Source organism: Haliotis rufescens, unplaced genomic scaffold, assembly GCF_023055435.1.
Source record: "Haliotis rufescens isolate VD_foot unplaced genomic scaffold, xgHalRufe1.0.p SCAF_5, whole genome shotgun sequence".
In the NCBI taxonomy this organism is placed as follows: domain Eukaryota; kingdom Metazoa; phylum Mollusca; class Gastropoda; order Lepetellida; family Haliotidae; genus Haliotis; species Haliotis rufescens.
The window spans coordinates 17,945,982-17,967,967 of NW_025964223.1; the positions used below are offsets into that span (position 1 = coordinate 17,945,982).

Below are 21,986 nucleotides of genomic sequence, written 5' to 3' on the forward strand. Positions count from 1 at the left end.
TTTGTCGAAAATGAATTTCACTTTATTAAATGTTATGTCCTTTATGATCTTAGAAGTATTTTACTTAGATAATGGTCATCTCTTTTGAAACACGTGACGCATTCATAAAATAACTTCCTCTGTAAGGTTCACACCCAATTGTCAGACATCCCATTTGGCAGGTGACCGAATCATCAGACAGACCAGTCAAGTGTGACCAGTGTATTCGCCTGGTCTAAACTACTAATTACTGTGCTGCTCTCGACTGTGGGCAGAGTAAGCTATTCACCACTCGTTAAGTGATACAGATTAACCAGATTCCTCTTCGCTGGGCAAACACTGGTCTATGTAGAATCATATCGTTATCTGGGACTACGGGTTGACGAGCATCTAGATATGTGAAACTGTGAAAGAGTTGTACAATTCTGCCAGCCATGCTTTGTCTTATTCTGTTGGGTGTATGTCTTATGATGTTTTTTATGAAACTGTTTGAAAGTCTTGTTGAGCCGGTAATGATCTATGGCTCTGGTATATGAGGATAAAACGTTAATCTAATCCACAATAGAGCCGGTAAATTATTTCTTGGTGTTAGTAACAGTACCTCCATGTATAGCCACTAATGGAGACATTGGTCTCTCCTCCCCGTTTGTTACATTACATGCTAATGTTTTTAGACTACCCCAAGATTTAATAACATCTTGTAACGCTTTGATGAAGAAAATGGTTACTATGTAAAAGTTCATGGAGTACTAAAGTTGTTAAAATTGCCTGTTATCTTAATATTTATGATGTTATGAATATTATGACTGCTCCAATGTCCCGAAAGAAGAAAATTGCCCATATTAAAAACGTTCTCGTAAACATAGATGAACTGGGCTGGAGAACAGAGTTTTGGAACGATAAACATAACGTTAAGGGCAATACATTAAGAACTTTCATGATCGTAACGTTGTTGCTCCTTATGTTTTAAATACAGGGACCACCGTCGCATTTTAGCTAGTTTTAGATCTGGATCGAAACAGGACGATTTACAACCCCCAAACCTTTTAGAAAATAGAATCTGCCCGCACTGTTTTAAAATTGTTCATAAAAGTTTGTCGAAAATGAATTTCACTTTATTAAATGTTATGTCCTTTATGATCTTAGAAGTATTTTACTTAGATAATGGTCATCTCTTTTGAAACACGTGACGCATTCATAAAATAACTTCCTCTGTAAGGTTCACACCCAATTGTCAGACATCCCATTTGGCAGGTGACCGAATCATCAGACAGACCAGTCAAGTGTGACCAGTGTATTCGCCTGGTCTAAACTACTAATTACTGTGCTGCTCTCGACTGTGGGCAGAGTAAGCTATTCACCACTCGTTAAGTGATACAGATTAACCAGATTCCTCTACGCTGGGCAAACACTGGTCTATGTAGAATCATATCGTTATCTGGGACTATGGGTTGACGAGCATCTAGATATGTGAAACTGTGAAAGAGTTGTACAATTCTGCCAGCCATGCTTTGTCTTATTCTGTTGGGTGTATGTCTTATGATGTTTTTTATGAAACTGTATGAAAGTCTTGTTGAGCCGGTAATGTTCTATGGCTCTGGTATATGAGGATAAAACGTTAATCTAATCCAAAATAGAGCCGGTAAATTATTTCTTGGTGTTAGTAACGGTACCTCCATGTATAGCCACTAATGGAGACATGGGTCTCTCCTCCCCGTTTGTTACATTACATGCTAATGTTTTTAGACTACCCCAAGATTTAATAACAGTACTTGTAACGCTTTGATGAAGAAAATGGTTACTATGTAAAAGTTCATGGAGTACTAAAGTTGTTAAAATTGCCTGTAATCTTAATATTTATGATGTTATGAATATTATGACTGCTCCAATGTCCCGAAAGAAGTATATTGCCCATATTAAAAACGTTCTCGTAAACAAAGATGAACTGAGCTGGAGAACAGAGCTTTGGAACGATAAACATCAATGTTTAAAACTACTTTCAACTACTTGTTGCTGGCGTACGCATTTTATATTGATCAAACTGTTGTTAAGATCTGTAAAACATAACGAAATACAAATTATTTCATAACATCATATAGTTGTCATAATGAAAATAGTATTAAAGCATTATTGTCACATGCAATAATTATACTGTTCGGTATCATTAGTAAACTTTGCAACCACATATTATGTGAAACATTCTATAAGAGGTGAGGAAATTGAATGAAGCAGTGGTAAAATCTAACCATATATACAAAATTGTATATTTTGGAAATACCAACTATACAAAATTGTATATTTTGGAAATATCAAATATACAAAATTGTATATTTTGTATATATGGGTATTTTTTCTTGTGGGGGGATCACCAGAAATGAGAGAATACCGGATCTTGGTTAGTGAAATAGCTTTAACCACTATTCAGACTCTCACTCCTCTTCCACTTCTCGGGCACCCCCAAGATTACTGCACTCCCAAAAACACGTATGTGGCTGCAATTACCTATATATAATATTATATCTTTTGCAGTAAATACAGGAGCTGCCTGCATCCTGGATATCTGAAAGAGACATCATGGCACCAAAAAATGAGGTCGGTGCACCCCAACTATCCAGAAAGGCACATACTGCTGACTCTGGAAACATCTGTGTAGGAAGTGTAGACAGAGTAACAGAAAATCCAGGTGTAATACGGCAATCATTGACCACAACTGATCACAATGTACACAGCTATGAAACACCTCTTCAAAGCATGGAACAGTATTCTGATATTGATCACATGACCACCATAGAATGTGGAAAGAGATTTGTCGTTAGTTTCGTGAATACTTTGTCACACCATGGTTCTGCTTTGAGTAGTTTGGAACAGGATTTAACAAGTACAACAGTTGAACAAAGATCACATGGCGAGGCACAACCTTATCTTGAAACTCTTAAAGAAAAGGTTCACAAGCAAAGGAAAGGAGAACAGAAGTTTAAAAATACTTTTTCTCCTGCTGTAAGTTCGCAAACATTGCGTAAATTACGATCATGTGAAAGAAAAGATCAACATGATTTAAGTAATATTTCGATGGGAAAACAGTCTAAAGTTTCCAGTAACTATTGTATTGCTCATAATCGTGATCTGAAATCAAGCATGAAACCATCTGTTCATGCAACCAAACAAAACAAAATTCTCGAAACTACCGACATAACATACTCGAAAGAGACATTTAATATAGACTCAGACAAACACAGAGGTGATGAAGAGGAACAGGTAGAACAACCTCAGCGTACTAAAGAGAAAAAGAAAAAACTCTTTGATGCAGTTCACAGCGCTGTGCATGATGTTCCTTATGATACTGATGAGGTGGACAGATCCTCGGCTGATAAAAAATATAAAGAAATTATTGATGATTTGAAGTATGCAGTATTTCATGGTATGTTAGAAAGATCCCATGTTACGTCCCCTTTTGTTTCTCTTCATGATTATTTCGCTAAAAAAGCTAAAAATGAAGCATTAACAAATGAGGAGCAAATGAGGTATGAAGGTTTGCGTTTGAAGTCTTTTGCCCAAGTGGTCATGAGTGTCTCATGTCTTCGACTGGCAGCAGCAGGGTTCTATGCTACAGGTAATGGCGATGAGACTCGATGTTTCAGTTGTGGTGTAACCAACAGGAATTGGCAAACAAAGGACAACCCGCACATCCTGCATGCAATGATTTCTCCAAACTGCATCCATGTAACTGGCACTGATGAAAGGAATGTGCCTATTCAGGTGCCAGCAGTAAGTGATACAGGTCATGAACCACAATTCAGAAACGGGAGCAATCCCGAGACAAGAGAGTCAGAGAGTGCCTCTAATGGAAGTGTCCCTTCGGAACTATTAGGAGCAGTAGGAACATCAAGGAACCATACACCAGTAACGACTACTAATAGTTCTAGTCCACAATCTTACACAACTCAACAAACGACAAGCACTTGCAATGTCAATGTACCAACAGCAATACTTACATCAAGGTTTGACAGTGCTGTTCATCCTCACTATAGCAACAAAACTGTCCGTCGCAAATCCTTCCAACAGTGGCCTGATGGGCACAGTCAACGACCCGAAGACCTCGTAGACGCAGGGTTTTTCTATGCTGGTAAGTGTTATTTAACAAAACTTATAGTTCAGATATACAGATTCAAATATTATAAATGATTTGTCTGATTTTTGTAATGACCATAATAATGTATGATACTTCTGAACAGGCTACTCTGACTGTGTGCGCTGTTTTGTCTGCGGTGTTGGTCTGAGGACCTGGGAGGAGGGGGATGACCCCTGGGTGGAGCACGTACGCTGGAGATCATCTTGTGCCTATGTTGAAGCAGCAAGAGGGATGACTTTCATCATTAAGACACTGGCAGCAATTGGAAGGTCCATGCAGGCCGACCCACAGGTAAACAGCTATCCTGGTATGGCATCCATACCAGTTTCCCCGACTTGGTTGATGCATGTCATCGTATCCCAATTGTGTAGATCGCTGCGCATGATGTCAATCGTCGGATTGTCTGGTCCAGATTCGATTAATTACAGAATATAGCTGGAATATTGCTGACTTAAAATCTATCTATTATAAATTATAAATTATCTATCTTATATTATAACAGGTGTTATGTGTAATGTTGCTGCCACATTAGCAAGAATAACTTAGCATTTTTGAAAAAACGTTGCTGTCTTCTGTCTCTCAAGGTATTCGTATATGTGAATTAAATGAATTAAGCATGTTGAAGGAGTTTTAAGTTAGCATGTGAGTATCTTATCCTTACTTACTACTCCAACTTCTAAATGCCTCTCAAAGAAGTCACATGTTAGTGTTTTTATCGTGATTGGTTTTCCTCTAAACTCTGATAAACTTTCTGATGTCTTGTAGATGTGGGGGTGTTGTGTGATTACACATAATTTCAATATACATTTTATTATAGTCTCGTCAACATCAACAACAGTCTTTGAATGACTTGAAAGCACAGAACAGTTCTGAAGATGGTAGGTTCTAAAGCCCCAAATTCGTACCACATCTATCATACCTGATGTTCAGTGTAGTTGAGTACATCTGATTTGATGGCGAATGTCCACTGGTTTGCAACAAGTATGTGTTCATTCCCTCGATACACACACCAACAAACATTGACAGTAATTTTCAATTATTATAAGGAGTCAGCTTTTGATAAGAATTATTAATATAATATAGGGCAAAATAACCCCTGTCGTCATTTGGCAAAACCATTATTTTGTTACAGATATTATGAGGACCGACCCATGCCAACGAGCTTTAGAGATGGGTTTCAGCCCAGAACAGATTAGATCTGTAGCTCAAACAACTATGAGAAGTAGAGGTGAGTTTGTTATTCTACTTATGGAGGGATCAGGTCTTGTACCTATATTCAATCAAGTCAGTGTAATTTGTGACATGTGATATAACCAGTAATCACTAAAGTTTTAATTGGTTGTTTGAATAATCAAACCCAAATAGAACAGAGGGCTGCAATTTTCTATCTCTAGCGCATCAAACGTTATGCGATGGTATGGAATAATTACATTTTCCTTGCCTTTACAGGAACATTGGCTTTGGAATTAGATGTTCTTCTGGACAATATTCTAGTAATTGATGGAGACGGTTCAGAACTGACACCATCTGCTCAAGGGAAAGGGGAGGTGACCATCCCTCAGGTGCAGACACGGAATGAAAGAGTGGAGGGTGCAGAGGGCAACATGCATTGTCAAGTACCGCTTAAAGACATATCAAGAATACCACCTCTACCATTGGGGACAAGACATGCTGATGGAAATCAAGACAGTGGATATATGTCATCTGAAGTGAACCCAGATGCCGTGGCACCACATAGTATTGTAACTATCTCAGAGACAGCAGACAGGGTGAATATGGGTGACAATAATCATCAATGTGAAGTACTATCAGGAAACATTGCTGCCAAGGAGTCGACATTGTTAGACAATGAAAGAAGAAAGAATGGAAGGGATCATGACTCAAATTTTTCTGTGAATGGTTTCCTAAGTTTGCCAGTCCCCAGTCAAAGAATAAAGGCAGAGAGGAAAAGACACGGTAAACGTATTGCAGATGCTGTATATTGTAGAGGGCACCTTAGGGCTTCTTTTGTAGAATAGGATTGGTTATTTTGATTATGTAATACATTATGCAATATAGATAACAAACCAAACGGTGAGGTGAGGTGAAATTTGGTTTATCGTCGCGTCCAAGATTATTGCAGTTATATAACGACGTGCATGCACGTGTGTGTGTGTGTGTGTGTGTGTGTGTGTGTGTGTGTGTGTGTGTGGCTGCTTGTACTAGTCCGGACTGATGCCGATTTATAGTGCTAGCTCACTGAGATACCATGCCGCAGTTTAACATGAATACCCCCCTCAGACGCAGTATACTGACTCCGAGCCGACCAGTCCTTGTTTTAGCCACTTTATGACGAGCGCCAGATAGGGTAACAAACAAACCAAGAGAATCGTTAGTGAAATGCTAAACTTTGAGGAAACTTGATGTCGTTGCTCCACATACCTTGTTCGCCTTGCTAGAGATCACTTCTAAATGTTAGGCTACATTCTTTATTGCAACCTTGATTACGCTTTCACATGTTTATTCATCTCGAATGTTATTTCCACAAATTAAACAACAATAAACGTGTTTAAATATGTCAGTTGATGATTTGATCTATCTTACTCTATTTCTTTAAAAAGTCTATCAACATCGAAGATTGTATTGTATTTAATTATCGCTTTCTTTCCTTGTAACAAGTTCGCTAAATGGTTTAATTAATTGAGGCCATGAACCTACATGATTGCTCAATAATGTTTTGGTCTGTGACAGATAAAACCAAGAACCAGTTAAAGGCTACAAAAGAAGAGACACAGCAGCTGAGAGAGTCAAGTGCATGTAAGATCTGTCTGGAGGACCCTGCCAACATCGTCTTCCTCCCATGTGGGCATATGGTGGCCTGTGGCGTGTGCTCGCCGGCTCTGGAGAGAAACATATCAGCAATATTTAAATATTAACCTCTGTGTTATCTAACGGTTGATTACAATGAAAAGCATACGATTTCTGATCTTGATTGACGTCTTCATTCCCCGTGGGTAGCTGGCGGCCTGTGCCGTGTGTGCACCAGCTCCAAAAACCAGTCTGCAGGGAACACGTCTTGAGAACTATCTGTGTCCATCTGGCATACATGGCTTCTTGGCAGAAATGTATTAAGAATTGGAAAAAAAAAATATCCTCAATTTTATTCTGGCTGCCATACACATTGTGTGTTTCAAAGAAATAACAATGTTTGCACATTCCTTTGTGACATATCACATGCCTGCATACAACAAGAAAAAACTGCGTGCCACAACCACGTGTGATATTGTTTGTAAGATAGGTTTGCATATCTTTTGCTCATTTGTATTGATACAACGCTCCTTCCACCGCAGTGACATATTACTACCCATTTGCGTGCCTCCTCAGTTTTGAAAATCCATTCATCCTAACTGTTATGTGGCAGCACACATTGCAACTCTATTTCTGATGATAGTAAATGGTAAATTGAGCGTGGCTCTCATCACCTACCTGTACCGGAAGTGTTAGTTGGGGCGACCCCCTTAATCGGTTTTGTTGACACTTTGACAAACGCTATCAATCTGGACGCTTCCCATGGTTACTGTTTCTAGAACTTCAAGGCTGACTATTCCTTTACCTGTACCGAAAGTGCGAGACGAGGGTGACTGAAGGCATTCCGAATACTACAACCTAAGTTAGGTTTATCTACTTGCCCACTGTGGACGGGATTACCTTCGCCTGCCAGTGTCCAACACTGATTCCCAGATTCAAGATCGGAGTTCGAGCCTCATTCAAGATAATAAAATAGACAAATACTGGATTTGGAGTGAGTGAATTTGGACCTTAAATATAATGGTATTGCTGATGCACATTGTGTCACATGTTTCACCCATTGTATTGCCTTTATGATTGTAATCCTTAACCTGTGTCATTTATGGTCTATTGATCTTGTATGGTTATTTAGCGATTTCACAATGTATTCCTGTACATAACCGCTTGTTGAGATCACGTGATGCTAATTCTAACAGCTAGGAGAGCTGGTGTCGATGGAAATCGATGGTATGTACGGTATGTATGAGCGTCTACTAGTGGTAAGCTGAACTAATGTGCATAAGGAAACTAAACATGAATATTTCAAAGGTTCGAAAGGTATTTACTTCGTGAATTGAATGAACCATGACGTGTATCTAATTGTATCTATCATGTTTATGTTAGGTAGCTCCGATCCGGTCTACTTAGACACATACTCTCTTATTATGAACATGTAGCTGTGTGCAATATAGAATGTCTTGTTAACAATAATTTATCATTCATTATCCTGCGATATCACAAATCATGTTACTGAAACAATTTGTGCTGACACCTCCTGCACATATACTTATTGTGCTTTTAAGTAATCGAGTGTCCAATAAAAACAATTGTTCATACACACCATTAACTCCATACTTCCTGCTGGCCCGTGAAGATCCGGGGTAGAATAGATCTTCAGCAACCCATGCTTGCCGTAACTGGCGACTATGCTTGTCGTAACAGGCGACTTACGAGATCGGGTGGTCAGGCTCGCTGGCATGGTTGCTGCATGTCATCGTACCCTAATTGCGTGGATCGATGCTCATGACATCAATCACTGGGTTCTCTGGACCAGACTCGATTATTTACAGACCGCCGTCATATAGCTGGTATATTGCTTAGAGCGGCGTTAAACAACAAACAAACTAACATACTTCCTGCCAGACTGATATGTCATAATAGCTGTATGCTGGATTAGCATCATCTGCGTCTATTTCTTTGCAAATATATATGACCATACAGGTCTGTGTGTTCAAAATACATATAAAAACACCGAAGATCGTTTGTTCATCTTAAGTTTTGTCTCGTAGCTTTTAAAGATGTGAATAATCCTAATCATATTTTGATACCGCCTGGTAGAACAACTTGCTTAGGTTTCAAACAAGCTCGGAGTGCATTTTAAAGCTACAAATATGTTATGAAAGTAATTTTAATATCTGTGATAATGTGTTTTACGATAATGCTATCCACACTTTCAACATAACGTTTAGTAGTTTGCAGAAAAGGATAGTTTAATAGGATAGTTCTTACACGGAGCCTAAAAGGAAAATAATATGAGGTGATAAATGTAGATTTTCATATCAAATTCATGATGTCATACAGTATAAAATAACGTTTGTGGAAGCATGTGTATGTAATCAATGGCACACAGCCAACGCTTGCCTATGTACATGTACGCCTAGAACTTGTTTCTCACCCTGGTGATTCCCTACAGGTTAAAATAAACACACGTCATTTCTAGTTTCGCTCTCGAGTGAGGCGACGACATTTTGTTGTATTTGGATGAGGCCTACCATTTGTGGTAAGATTAAGACTTGTTAGATGTTGTTTGAAAGAGACATTAACGCTAAGAATATCGTACCCCCTATACTCAGGTAGTCGTGGCACGATACACACTGTGAAACTGGCCCGGTAGCGTGGCGTTAGTTAATTCGCAATACTGTACCTCGAAAATATCATATATTTACAGGCCAGTGATTTGATACATTAGACGTTCATGTTTGTTCTCTACGACCTCCATAACACCTTAAATCATTCAAACGCTATTGTCGTTATTACAGTCTTGGTATCCCTATTTGTCCGATAACGATTCCATTTATTTACATATTGATGTTGGTTACCTCCCTTTAGCTGTGCTCTTACTTTGTGTACATACATGCTATAATACTACATGCATAGTTGCCATCTATTTCGCTTGAGGTTATCGTTGTTTGTAGCTCCCGCCTCAATCCCCGCTCTTTGCACACCCATCCAGGAAAATGGTTTGAATTCATACTGAATTATTAATTATGCAATGTTATATCCATTTGTGGGAGATTCGACAGGAACTCTAGCTGCTCGCCTGTTGTATCATTACATTTGCTAATTGCATTATGTTTTGCATTTTTGAGCGTGGTTCTGTAGAATGCAGTTGAACGAAATATGGCGGTGTGCTTAAAAAGGTCAGATAACATGGTGCATAAAAGTGTCCTGATTGTCCAATTTCAATTGGCACTTTGAGGTTGTTTGAAAAAGGCCAGTGCTGAAGCGAAATGGGAGCATGTACAAAAGAACATTAATGTATGATGGATTGTATGACAACTAAAGGCTATATTATGAAATCTTATGTGAGTTAGCACCATGCATTATGGCTATCGCCCGTCCTCTGTAGGCATCACTTTTTTATCATCTCGCTTTTAACGGGAAGACCCAGTAGATGTTTGTGAAACCTTTTTATCGATAATTCCAGCGTTGGTGCCTCTAATCATTGTCTACATTATTACTAGGAACATTACACACTCAGCTAGCCTCGACAGCCTCCGTGGTCTAGTGGTAGAGCGTCCGACCGGAGAGCGGAAGGTTCCGGAGAGCGGAAGGTCCGGGGTTCGATCCCCGGCCACATCATACCAAAAGACTTTGGTCGCACGTCGCTATGTAAGTGCAATGATCTTGGACGCGACGTTAAACCCCATTTCACCTCACCTCAGCTAGCCTATTTGAAACGGTCATTTTGGACCACTTTATCTGATCTAATGGCTGCTTATGTCATTTCGCGTTATCCGTCCGTCTTAACAATGGCAATATCTGCTCCGAAACCACAAGTGTTAAGGCGGCTTAGTGTACACAATGTTAACATTAGGGCCTCTAAAACTTACTCAACGAATTTGTATTTGACCTGATTATACATTTCATTAAGTGGCGTTTAGAAGTTGTAGTATCCGCGAAGACAGGGTAGACATATGGATTCTAACTTCTATGTTCTTGCAGTGCCACGTTTCGGTACAAATGCTGGTACTCTTACTTGATAAAGGTGCAATGTTCTAGCACCTGTACCGATATGAATAGATATTTTGAAATCCATAAGTTTGTTTCTTTGTTATTTAACGTCGCACCGGGAAGTATTCCAGTTGTATGAAGGTGGTCTGTATATAATCGAGTCTGGACCAGACAATCCAGTGATTGGCATGATAAACATCAATCTGCGCGTAATTGGGATAAGATGACCTGCATCAACAAAGTCAGCGAGTCTGACACCCGATCCCGTTAGTCGCCTCTTGCGACAAGTAAAGGTCCATGAAGACAACCGAATTCTAAACTTGATCTTCATATGCTAAATCCACAAGTCTGTTCGGTCTTTTTATTTGACACATATGTAGCTATACTATTTAGCTATACTAAATTTTTTATTCTCTTCCATTTCTGTAATACTTGCATGTCATACTTGGTATGACATTTGATGCGCAGTCAGCATGTGATGTGCGCAATAGCAAAAAATGCTATTATTTGTATGACAAACATCTTGTTTGGGTACCGTAAAGGATGACTTCCTACTTGTCCAGCAGATGGCCAAGGGATAATCTCCATCGTGTATGTTTAAGCAATATATATTCATACATCCAGCATTTATTCACTTAAAAAAATATGTAAGTATCAATTAATAATGAGAATGAGCACTGTATTAAATATTGTCTTAATTCCGGGATAGAATAGGTCTCCAGCAACCCATGCTTGCCGTAAAAGGTGACTATGCTTGTCGTAAAAGGCAACTAACGGGATCGTGTGGTCATGCTCGCTGACTTGGTTGATACATGTCATCGATCCCGATTGCGTTGATCGATGCTCATGATGTCAATCACTGGGTTGTCTGGTCCAGACTCGATTATTTTACAGACCGCCGCCATATAGCTTGAATATTGCTGAATGTGGCGTTAAACAACAAACAAAAAAACCAAATCATTTGTCGAATTTTACATTAAACATTATCATTTACATATTCCACAGTCCAGATGTGAAACAGCATTGTGATAATCGTACACTGTTTTCAGATTGGCAAGAAGTTGTCTCAAAGGCTTAGTCTAGGTATCGACACTTCTTCTTAGCTGACATCAACCTAACTGGATGTGATCCCAGTATTATCCTACTCTACCTGCAGTAGCTCAGTGAATTTGTACATATTTGGATGCCATCCCTCGAGATGAATTGTGGCGTCGTCCCACTGCTCAGAGACAAAGTCATCTTTGGTATTAGTGATTGATGACTGGGCATCCTCTTAGAGAATATTTCCAGTGAATGAAAGTTTGAAGTTTTCTCTTAATCGTGAACTTGTATCCGGCAAGAGGCGGTGGGGTAGCCTAGTGGTTTAAGCGTTCGATCGTCACGCCGAAGACCTGGGTTCGATTCCCCATATGGGTACACTGTGTGAAGCCCGTTTCTGGTGTCCCTTCGCCGTGACATTGCTGGAATATTACTAAAAGCGGTGTAAACCATGCCACCTATTCGCTGCATCCGGCGAAAACCAAGCCTATGATCGCACTTAGATTTGGAAATAAAATGCATATCAACCTAACAGAAGGTGCTGGACAGGTAGGAAGATCTCTAATAAACCACCAGGCAGACCGGGCGCCGATCCGTTCGTTAAAATTGCGCAGCGTGTTAAGCAACGGAAACTCATTTAACCTCCAGGATGGGGAATCTCTTGACTGGAGGATATTCATCGTTTTGGGGACAATTTCGCGTGTCGTTCTTTATTGTTTTTTTAAAGCTAATTACGATTTTCAAATTTAATTTTGGCGATTAAGTATTCCCTAAAGTATTAAAATCTGCAAAGTTGCCCTTTAATTTCATACAGCATGAGCTTGGTTTGTTTGTTCTTTTACGCCGCACTCCAGCAATATTCAAGCTATATGACGGCGATCTTGAAAACCGTACAGTATTTCTTGCCTTGCACACAACCGGACATGTCATGTTGGCGCGGGGATATGAGTATTTCATGCTTGTTGCATTAATTTCATATGTGAGATAACTGATATTTTTCCAGACTGACCTTAATCAGCAGACATCATCAAATAACAAAATAAACCAGGGCAAGGTTGGAAAAGGTATGATTTGGTTGGTTGATTGGTTGGTTTGTTGTTTAACGCCGCACTCAGCAATATTACAGCTATATGACGGCGATCTGTAAATAATCAAGTCTGGACCAGACAATCCAGTGATTTATATTATGTATACATCGATCCACGCAATTGGGATCGATGACATGCTTCAACCAAGTCAGCGAGTCTGACCACCCGATCCCGTTAGTCGACTCTTACGACAAGCACAGTCGCCTTTTACGGCAAGCATGGGTTGCTTAAGACCTATTCTATCCCGGATCTTCACGGGTCGCATGAGCTGAAGGAATTTGAGATGTGTGTGTTGTTTGATGATATAACATAACGTGTACGTTCTTTTTTCAGCAACTGGTGAACATATAACACGTGAACACGTCACAACTATACATTCTGCCTATTCAGAAGACAGGACAACAAAGCCTGGCGTTAGGGGCAAAATGGTATCCCCAGCACTGACCAAATTGCATGCATTTGCCAACAATAGGGAAACAACCCATGTTACAAAATCAAATGATGACTATCCATTTGGTCAAACTGAAAATAGAAAAGAACATGATGCTGGTTTTATCAAACAAAAGAATCTGCAACATATTGATGTCTCCAGTATTTATGTTTGCTTTTACATAAACATAGACAATTTCATAATTTGTATCAGCGAGATAGAAAGGATAAACAAAGAGATGCCCCACACTGTGGAGGGAACGACCGAAGACAGTGAACATACTGCAACATCACCAAGCGGGGATCAAGAGAACAGTGGGAATTACAGTCCGAAGAATAACGCCTTGGAGGGTGGGTTCAAGAGTCAAGAACCATTATTAACGGAGCTTCTCGATATGAAGTGTAGGGTTTTTGAAGAGGATTGCCGAAGAGCTCTTGAATCGAAATACCTGCTGCATTACAAACTAATTATAAGATGTATGTTGGCAAATGAAATACAGTCGCATACATATCACATGTGTCAGCTTTTCACTGAAACAAATTTAGTACATTTTAAGAAGAACAAAAGTGATTTTGAACTACCTGGTAAACATAGTGTGAAAGAATACCTCCTACATGTCTGCGGGAACCGTGCTATTCGGATACATGAACTTCGCCATATTTTGCAAAAGTGTTTAGACTTTGATGTATTTGATTCCTTGTCTACTCACCCTCTTCCATTTGAAATGGATGAGTCTTTTGAGAGTAAAATGAATGGACTTTGGATGTACCTTGATGCAATTTTCCCCTTCACTCCACCCGACTACACCCAAGAGAAATTGCCAGAAAAGGAAGAGATGAGGTATGAGGGGTTACGATTGAGGTCATTTCACGAAGTAAACATGAATGTTTCATACCTACGCCTGGCAGCATCAGGCTTTTATGCCACGAAAAATGGGGATGAAACAAGATGTTTTAGCTGTGGTATAACACATAGACACTGGGGACCAAGGGATAACCCTTTTGTAGTTCACAGCCAACGTTCACCAACCTGTAAACATGTAACTGGCACAGATGACAAGAATGTCCCTATTCAACCGTCTACGGGGTTTGCAGCAGTTAATCGACATCCAGAAGACAGAAGGCACGACAGCACCCAACAAACAAATCTGTCTGAGAACGTGAGTCAGGATAGAAACCCCACTGAAGTTCTAGGTGCAACTGGCTCCTCTAGAAACAGCCCAACCTCCTCTGAATTGGAGGCACGGCATTCTCTTCCTACTCAACAATCTGCAACTCCCACTAGAGAAGCTAATGAAATAGCACCAGTGTTGAGCTTTGATGGGTCAGTTCACCCTCACTACAGCTCTTCTGAGACCCGTCTCGCCTCCTTCAACGTGTGGCCTGAAGGGCACAGTCAACTACCTGAAGAACTTGTCAGAGCAGGATTTTTTTATGCCGGTAATCTTACTTAATTTAAGTCGATGTCATATCATTTTGATTTCACAATGGCACTGAAATTAACAGCACAAAGTTGTTGCCTTTTTTAATTATGTTCTCCAAACATAGACACCTTCTTAAGCAGATATAATTCATATTTATTTTATGCCACTGTGCAATATTCCAGTTATAATACAGCGGTCTGTAAACAATCGATTCTTAGACAAGAAACTAAGTGGTGTTAACGTGGAATTTATGCAGTTGAAAAGTACATTGCCATGTAACATTGTACATGGCAATTTGTATTTGGTCGAGCGATTATAATATGTAATTTATTGAAAATAAGATGTTCTGTACTGTAGGTTACGCCGACTGTGTGAGGTGTTTTGTGTGCGGTGTTGGTCTGAGGACATGGGAGGATGGAGATGACCCCTGGACCGAGCATGTCCGCCGGAGACCGTCTTGTGCCTATGTAGAAGCAGTAAGGGGAAAACTCTTCATTATACAGACATTAGCAGCCATTGGACGTTCCATGCAGGTGACACCACAAGTAAATGATATTTATTTTTAACTTGACGCCAACCTTCCATTCATAGATTTTTATTTGATTTGGTTTTGCATAAAATGATAATATTCATCCTGAATTTTCACTGTGCCACATTTGATTAACTTCACTATTTCTTGGTTAAAAATGTAATTATCTCCCGCCACGAAGTAGAAATACTTGCTGTCCGTCCATCGTACCGTCCGTCCGTCCGTTACGTTTGTCACGTTTCGTCTCTTGGGCAGAAGTAAAAAGCATGAGAGATATCTTAACCAAACTTGGAACATAGATAGGTCCAGTGGTAAACTAGTGCCTTGTGATAGTATGGGATTTAAGAAAAAGACTTTTTTTTTAGTTTCAATAGCAACGTCTTTGGCGGTAGTGCTCGTTACCGGTGCATATCTTGAAAACCGTATAGTATTTCTTGCCTTGCACACAAGGACATGTCATATTGGCGCGGGGATATGAGTATTTCATGCTTGTTGCATTAATTTCATTTCAATTTTCAGACTGACCCTAATCAACAGACATCATCAAATAACAAAATAAACCCGGGCAAGGTTGGAGAAGGTATGATTTCGTTGGTTGGTTGGTTTGTTGTTTAATGCCGCACTCAGCAATATTCCAGCTATATGACGGTGGTCTGTAAATAATTGAGTCTGGACCAGACAATCCAGTGATTGATATCATGAGCATCGATCCACGCAATTGGGATCGATGACATGTATCAACCAAGTCAGCCAGCCTGACAATCCGATCCCTATAGTCGCCTTTTACGACAAGCATAGTCATCTTTTAAGGGAAGCGTGAGTTGCTGAAGACCTATTCTACCCCGGAATCTTCACGGGACCTGATTTAATCATATACAAGTGTATGATGACTTTTGTTTTACTGCAACATCTGCGACAAGAGATTACCTTAATTACCTTGGCATTTAATGAAGTTCACTGAAAACATACAACTGCAACCTTAACTCATGTGCATTAAAATGTACAGTGGTTACAAGTGGCTCATGTTCTTTTTTGATTATCTCCCAAGTGACCTTGATATGATGGTTTCCCAAGAGCTTCTACTTCAATCTACCATTTTATGGTTGCAGTGGCCTAAACTAATGAACTGTTCTTAAGTGTATAGCCACAAGAATGACCTCATCCCATGACATGAAATTCGATATGCCCAAAGAATCCTGAGAGTTAAAATTAAAATGTATTTGATATATATGAATAGCTCGTAAGTCGACTCTTACGAATAGCTTGTAAAATGCCATATGTCAAAGGGAAAGGATCTGACAGGTGTGGCATTATCCCAAACAATTCTCAATACTTGAATGAATGGTAAAGGACTTGATATGCCCAGAATGAATATTATCCACTTTTCCGTCACTGAAAGACTTTAGTCTCGACTATGATAAGCAGATTGAGTTAAGACAGTTGTCTGTTCACCACTTATTCATGGCCGTTGTTGGAGATACGGCAACTAATAATTATATATGAATAATGATTATTAGTCTCATTATTCTTCTACAACCGATGTCTTTTCTGAACAGAAATCTTGACGGATGTTGCGTGTAAACAGGCTCTGGAGATGGGTTTCAAAAGGGAGAAGGTTAAAGCTGCTGCTGAGGAAACCGTTTACGCTGCAGGTGAGTGCCCCTTTATTTTGAATACAAATGTAAGTTTAAAGTTGAAATGGTGTTCTAGTGTTCACACGAAATGAAATGTTTTTCAGGGAAGTCATCACTGACACTAGAAGTGCTGCTTGAGACGATCCTTGTGACAGATGGAGAAGAATCAGAACAAACAGAAGCTGCTCAACCCATGGCGAGTGAAGCGCCAACAGGAGCTGAGGCAAACATTGGCAGTAGATCAGATGACATAATCCAAGGGGCACCAAGAGGCACAGACACACCACTTACGTTGAACAGTGCAGTGGGCAAACGAAGGTCATCGGATCCCCAAGCTGAAACAAGACAGATATTGCACAGGGCTACAGAGGACAAAGACAGTTCGTCAGATCATACAAGTATAGAAACAGCAGGCTTAACAACTTCCTCACTGGCGACTCACAAGGCGGAGGAGGGTGAAGACTCACGAACATTAAACCGACCAAGACAATATATTCTTACCGGACAAAGGACAAGCGACAGGACAAATATTTTTTATAACACTGACAATGACTCTCCAACACCACTACCAGGAGCTGCCTCTTCTGTTGATACAATGTCCTCATTAGCTGGCAGCGAAGGTGGGAGAAATGGTGGAGGCAGTGCCACTGTGAATAGCTTTTTAAGTATGCCTACTGAAAGGCAACGACCCGAGAATATTGATAAGATAAAGAACAAATTTCATCATAAAGGTAATAATATGGTATAATAAAACATTCCGTGCAAACATTTGTTCCATGCATTCAACTTTAAATTGAATGAATAATGTAATAATGCAGTAATTAGATATGTACGTGTTAATGCAGATGTAGAATCGATACATGGTACAAGGTTGATACAAAATAAAATCGTGACATGAAAAGACATCGCCAAAGTAAGGGAACACAAAAGTTTTAAAGGTAAAATGTTCTCTAAAAAGTTCTCCTTTTTACCCAAAATGTATATTTTGGTACATACATTTGCACCCGGGAAAAGGGGTCATGGGCTCACCATCACTTGCCTTCCACCACACGATCAGTTGCAAGTATTCAAGTAACGCCCGTAATAATGCGAGAATAAGTCATAAGGTGTTTTAATATGTCATCTGTTGAGTTTGATATAATATATTTATATATGTTTGAACAGGCAAGAGCAAGGAAGAGTTAAAGGCTACAGAGGAAGAGACACGGCAGCTGAGAGAGTCAAGTACATGTAAGATATGTCTGGAGGACCCTTCCAACATCGTCTTCCTCCCCTGTGGACATCTCGTGGCCTGTGCCGTGTGCACACCTGCTCTTGAACGTTGCCCAGTCTGCAGGAAGCACATCCGGGGAACTGTCCGTGTCCATCTGGCAGAGATGACTCGAGAGAAACATATTAACTACTAATAAATAACGTCTATAGTCTCTGAAGGTGAAATGTACCAAAACGCAAAATATTTTAATCATGCTTGACAGATCATTAGACTTTGTGACTTTGTAGCATTAAACTTTGGTATATATGGGATTCATCCCCCCAATTCGTGGGTTCCAGCTGCTCCTTACGCTGACACGTCATGATATATTTAAAATAATTATCAAAGTTTGTATTTTGTCATAGACTGCACTGCAATATTCCAGTTATATGACGGCGGCCTGTAAGTAATCGTGTTTCGAGCAGAGAAACCAGATCAATCAAGCTTGGCAACCCGACTGCCCGATATTTGGTTACCTTGTGTGTCAAGCATAGGTTTGCTGGATATGTACTAGTACTCTAACCCAAAATTTTAAGCCAGCTCCCACACTAACTTAGGTAGCTTATTGGATTACATATGTTGACTTCTTGACTGATTTCTAAATCATTTGGGACTGCTTCGATCACCTAAATCAGATCAAAGAGTATATGCTTGACATAAAAATGGACTATCATTAGTTAATACATGACAATTAATTGTAATTCTCATTATTGCTGAGATTTTGTATTATTATGTAAATAGTTATGTTGCATTTGTCTTTAGGATTATGAAAATTGGTTTGTCACTTTTATCTAATTGGTAGAAGTTATATTTTTATTGCAGAACAAAGACTATTCTGTGGTATCACTTTTTTCTGCTTACAGGCATATATATCGTAGAACCGATTATCCATATTTTGCTTGAAATGTGAATGTACGAGTAAAGGCAATTTTAATGTACTGTATACCTGTCTAAAACATGTAATCACTTACAACATAGAGGGAATAAACGCGTTTTGAATCCTTCATGCCAGACAACTATCGATTGGTATAGAGGGATGTGACGGAGTAGTGCTATTGGGTACCGCCACAAAATACATTAGTTTATATAAGTGAGTGAGTGAGTATGGTTTTACGCCGCTTTTAGCAATATTCCAGCAAAATCACGGCGGGGGTCACCAGAAAAGGGCTTCACACAATGTACCCATGTCGGGAATCGAACCCGGGTCTTCGGCGTGACGAGCGAACGCTTTAACCACTTGGCTACCCGACCGCCCTTAGTTTTTTATTAAAGGACAGGACCTTCCCCAATGCAGTGCATACATTACAACACTCACCATCAGGAACATTTTATTCGAGTGTGCAGACATTTTGACATCGGCAACGTTAATATACTCCTTAAAGTATGTCGCATCTATTTAATACTGTATCTAATAACTTAATATCAGCTCGTTTGAAGAAAATAACCAATACAATACAGTGTATAGCTTTCATTTTAATATTGGTATGAGTGGGCGAGTGAGTGAGTTTTTTCAGAGATTACTCAACTTTCCTGATACAGTGCCTAAGTTCCGGTTTTAGAAGTTAAAAGGACTGGACTATAAATATGGTGTATTTCAGAGCAGTTACAGCACCTAGCTACCTGCCTCCCTGCCACATTTCTAAACTAAATGTTTGAATGTTATTGTGTTGTTTGTCTATCCTCAATTTGGCAATATGACATTCTTTGTTTTGTGAACGATATAGTATATATAGAATATCTACAGCTGGACTTTCGGCTGCTTCGGATTATGATTACCTTTTGTTTTGCAGTATCATGAGTATAAACACTACGGTCATAACGAACTGGCGGATATAAGGAACTGGTTTTTAGGTCCCTGCCATTTGCGGTATATATGCTGTATATATGCTTATAACGAATTACGGTTATAACGAACTATAATTTTTTGTCCCTTTGAGTTTACTAGTAGTTTACTCTACGTGTATGTAGGCACAGTATTTCTGAAACACTTTATCTTAATTAGCAATTACAGCAAAGTATAATCATTGTTACAAACTGAAAGATATTCAACTTGTTTAAATGATAAAAATTTAATCAGAGCTAATTGTAAACTTAAAATTTCATTGCACAATTTTAATGTAAATATATGTCGCAGGTCCAAACACGGTGATATTGTGAACTGTTCATCCGGAGAAGTAGAGGATGAATACCATGTCTTATTTACATGTGAAACGTATTACCATTTAATGTACAAATTTCTGCCCATTTTGCAAGGTATTTTGAAAGACCGTCAGTTAATGATAAATCTGCTAAAGTCTGAAAATCCTGATATGATCCATGGTGTTTCTGTATTCTTAAAACATTTCTTTATAAAGAAGAATGTGTAACTTGATTTAAAATCTAATCATGTACATCACATGACAAATGTTAATATCCAATCTGCATTTTACTATGGGCCTTGATGCCTTTGTTACTGAATAAACTGTCTGTCTGTCTGTCTGTATGTAGGCACATATTACAAGTTGTGTTAACATGTAAAAGGTGTATGTTATCTTGTCTACCTTGTGTACATATATTTAAACGTACTTGTTTGATATATTTTAATTGCTCCATCGTTATCAACAGTTTCAATCGAATAAACACATCAGGAAAGTGTAAAGTATTATCGAGTGATGATTGACACACAGTGTGTTAGATCTATATATATCTCAATATTCACTACTACTTGTCACTCACGCTATTCATGTTACTGCAGATACGTACATGCGTTGTGTTAATATGTATAACGTGTATGTCATCTTGTCTACCTTGTGTACATATATTTAAACGTACTTGTTTGATATATTTTTACTGCTCCAGCGTTATCAACATTGTGGCAATACAATGTAATACATAGTATTCAGACGCTTCTTTCAGTGCCCTTTAGATGCGTGATGAACAAAGACAAATTGTTTTCTTTATTACAATAGCGGCGACGTTTCGGTGCAGATTCTGGTGATGCACAGCAGGATGATTTTGGTAGTGTGGGTTCGAATCCCGGACGGGACTCAACCCACAAAAGTACGAGAACCTGTACTTTACTAGGAAAGTGTTATCCCAAATATAACATTTGTTACCGTTGACCACTTTCTATTGTGTATTAAATGACATTGTGTATTCAGGATGACTTGGGTTGTATTGTCATGTGTAAGTAGTTTCAGTGTAAATTTGTTTGTAGTAGCAGCAAAAGATAATACTAATAACAAAGTCAGTCGACACATCGAGTTCAGCTTTCCAGAAGGGTTTTAGAGTTATCCGCTTCGGTTGTGTACATGCGCATGGCAGGCTTAATCGTCAGAGACGTTTCAGGATGGGGCATTTCTAAGAGGCTGGATGTACCGATATCTCAGCTACAAGAAGACGATTCAAGGCCTTTGGGCCTCGTTTGTTTCTAATCCACTTTCAAATTTCGGTTTCGATACCTGATTGTAAACATCAAATTCCGGCCAGCTGCCAACATTGTTTTGGATTCAAAGCACGGAGACTTTCATGACGAATCAACAGTGACAATATTCTGAACATTCGAACGAGCACTAACGTTAAATCCAGAGCTTGTAACTTATTCCTGCTGCCACCTACTTGAACCATTGTATTTGTAAACTTAATAATGTGTGATTAAATATAATTTTATGAATATTCATTGATTTTGTGTGGTCATTTACTGATTTCACAATTTAATTCTGTGC

The 21,986-nt window shown here is 39.2% G+C and overlaps 1 protein-coding gene across 1 annotated transcript in view; it reads left to right on the plus strand.

Annotated features, from left to right (window-relative positions):
• The window catches only part of LOC124145179, a 30,967-nt gene extending 9,027 nt beyond the window's left edge, over window positions 1-21,940 (plus strand). The window contains exons 2-14 of the mRNA XM_048384223.1: window positions 2,509-4,102; window positions 4,212-4,399; window positions 4,926-4,986; window positions 5,241-5,336; window positions 5,558-6,064; window positions 6,839-7,017; window positions 9,362-9,434; window positions 13,348-14,883; window positions 15,225-15,412; window positions 15,916-15,976; window positions 16,953-17,048; window positions 17,135-17,761; window positions 18,195-21,940. Of these exons, the coding sequence (XP_048240180.1) occupies window positions 2,554-4,102; window positions 4,212-4,399; window positions 4,926-4,986; window positions 5,241-5,336; window positions 5,558-6,064; window positions 6,839-7,017; window positions 9,362-9,434; window positions 13,348-14,883; window positions 15,225-15,412; window positions 15,916-15,976; window positions 16,953-17,048; window positions 17,135-17,761; window positions 18,195-18,436 (5,403 nt within the window). The 5' untranslated portion in view covers window positions 2,509-2,553 and the 3' untranslated portion in view covers window positions 18,437-21,940. The remainder of the gene's footprint in view (window positions 1-2,508; window positions 4,103-4,211; window positions 4,400-4,925; window positions 4,987-5,240; window positions 5,337-5,557; window positions 6,065-6,838; window positions 7,018-9,361; window positions 9,435-13,347; window positions 14,884-15,224; window positions 15,413-15,915; window positions 15,977-16,952; window positions 17,049-17,134; window positions 17,762-18,194) is intronic.
• The last annotated feature ends 46 nt before the right edge of the window (window positions 21,941-21,986 follow it).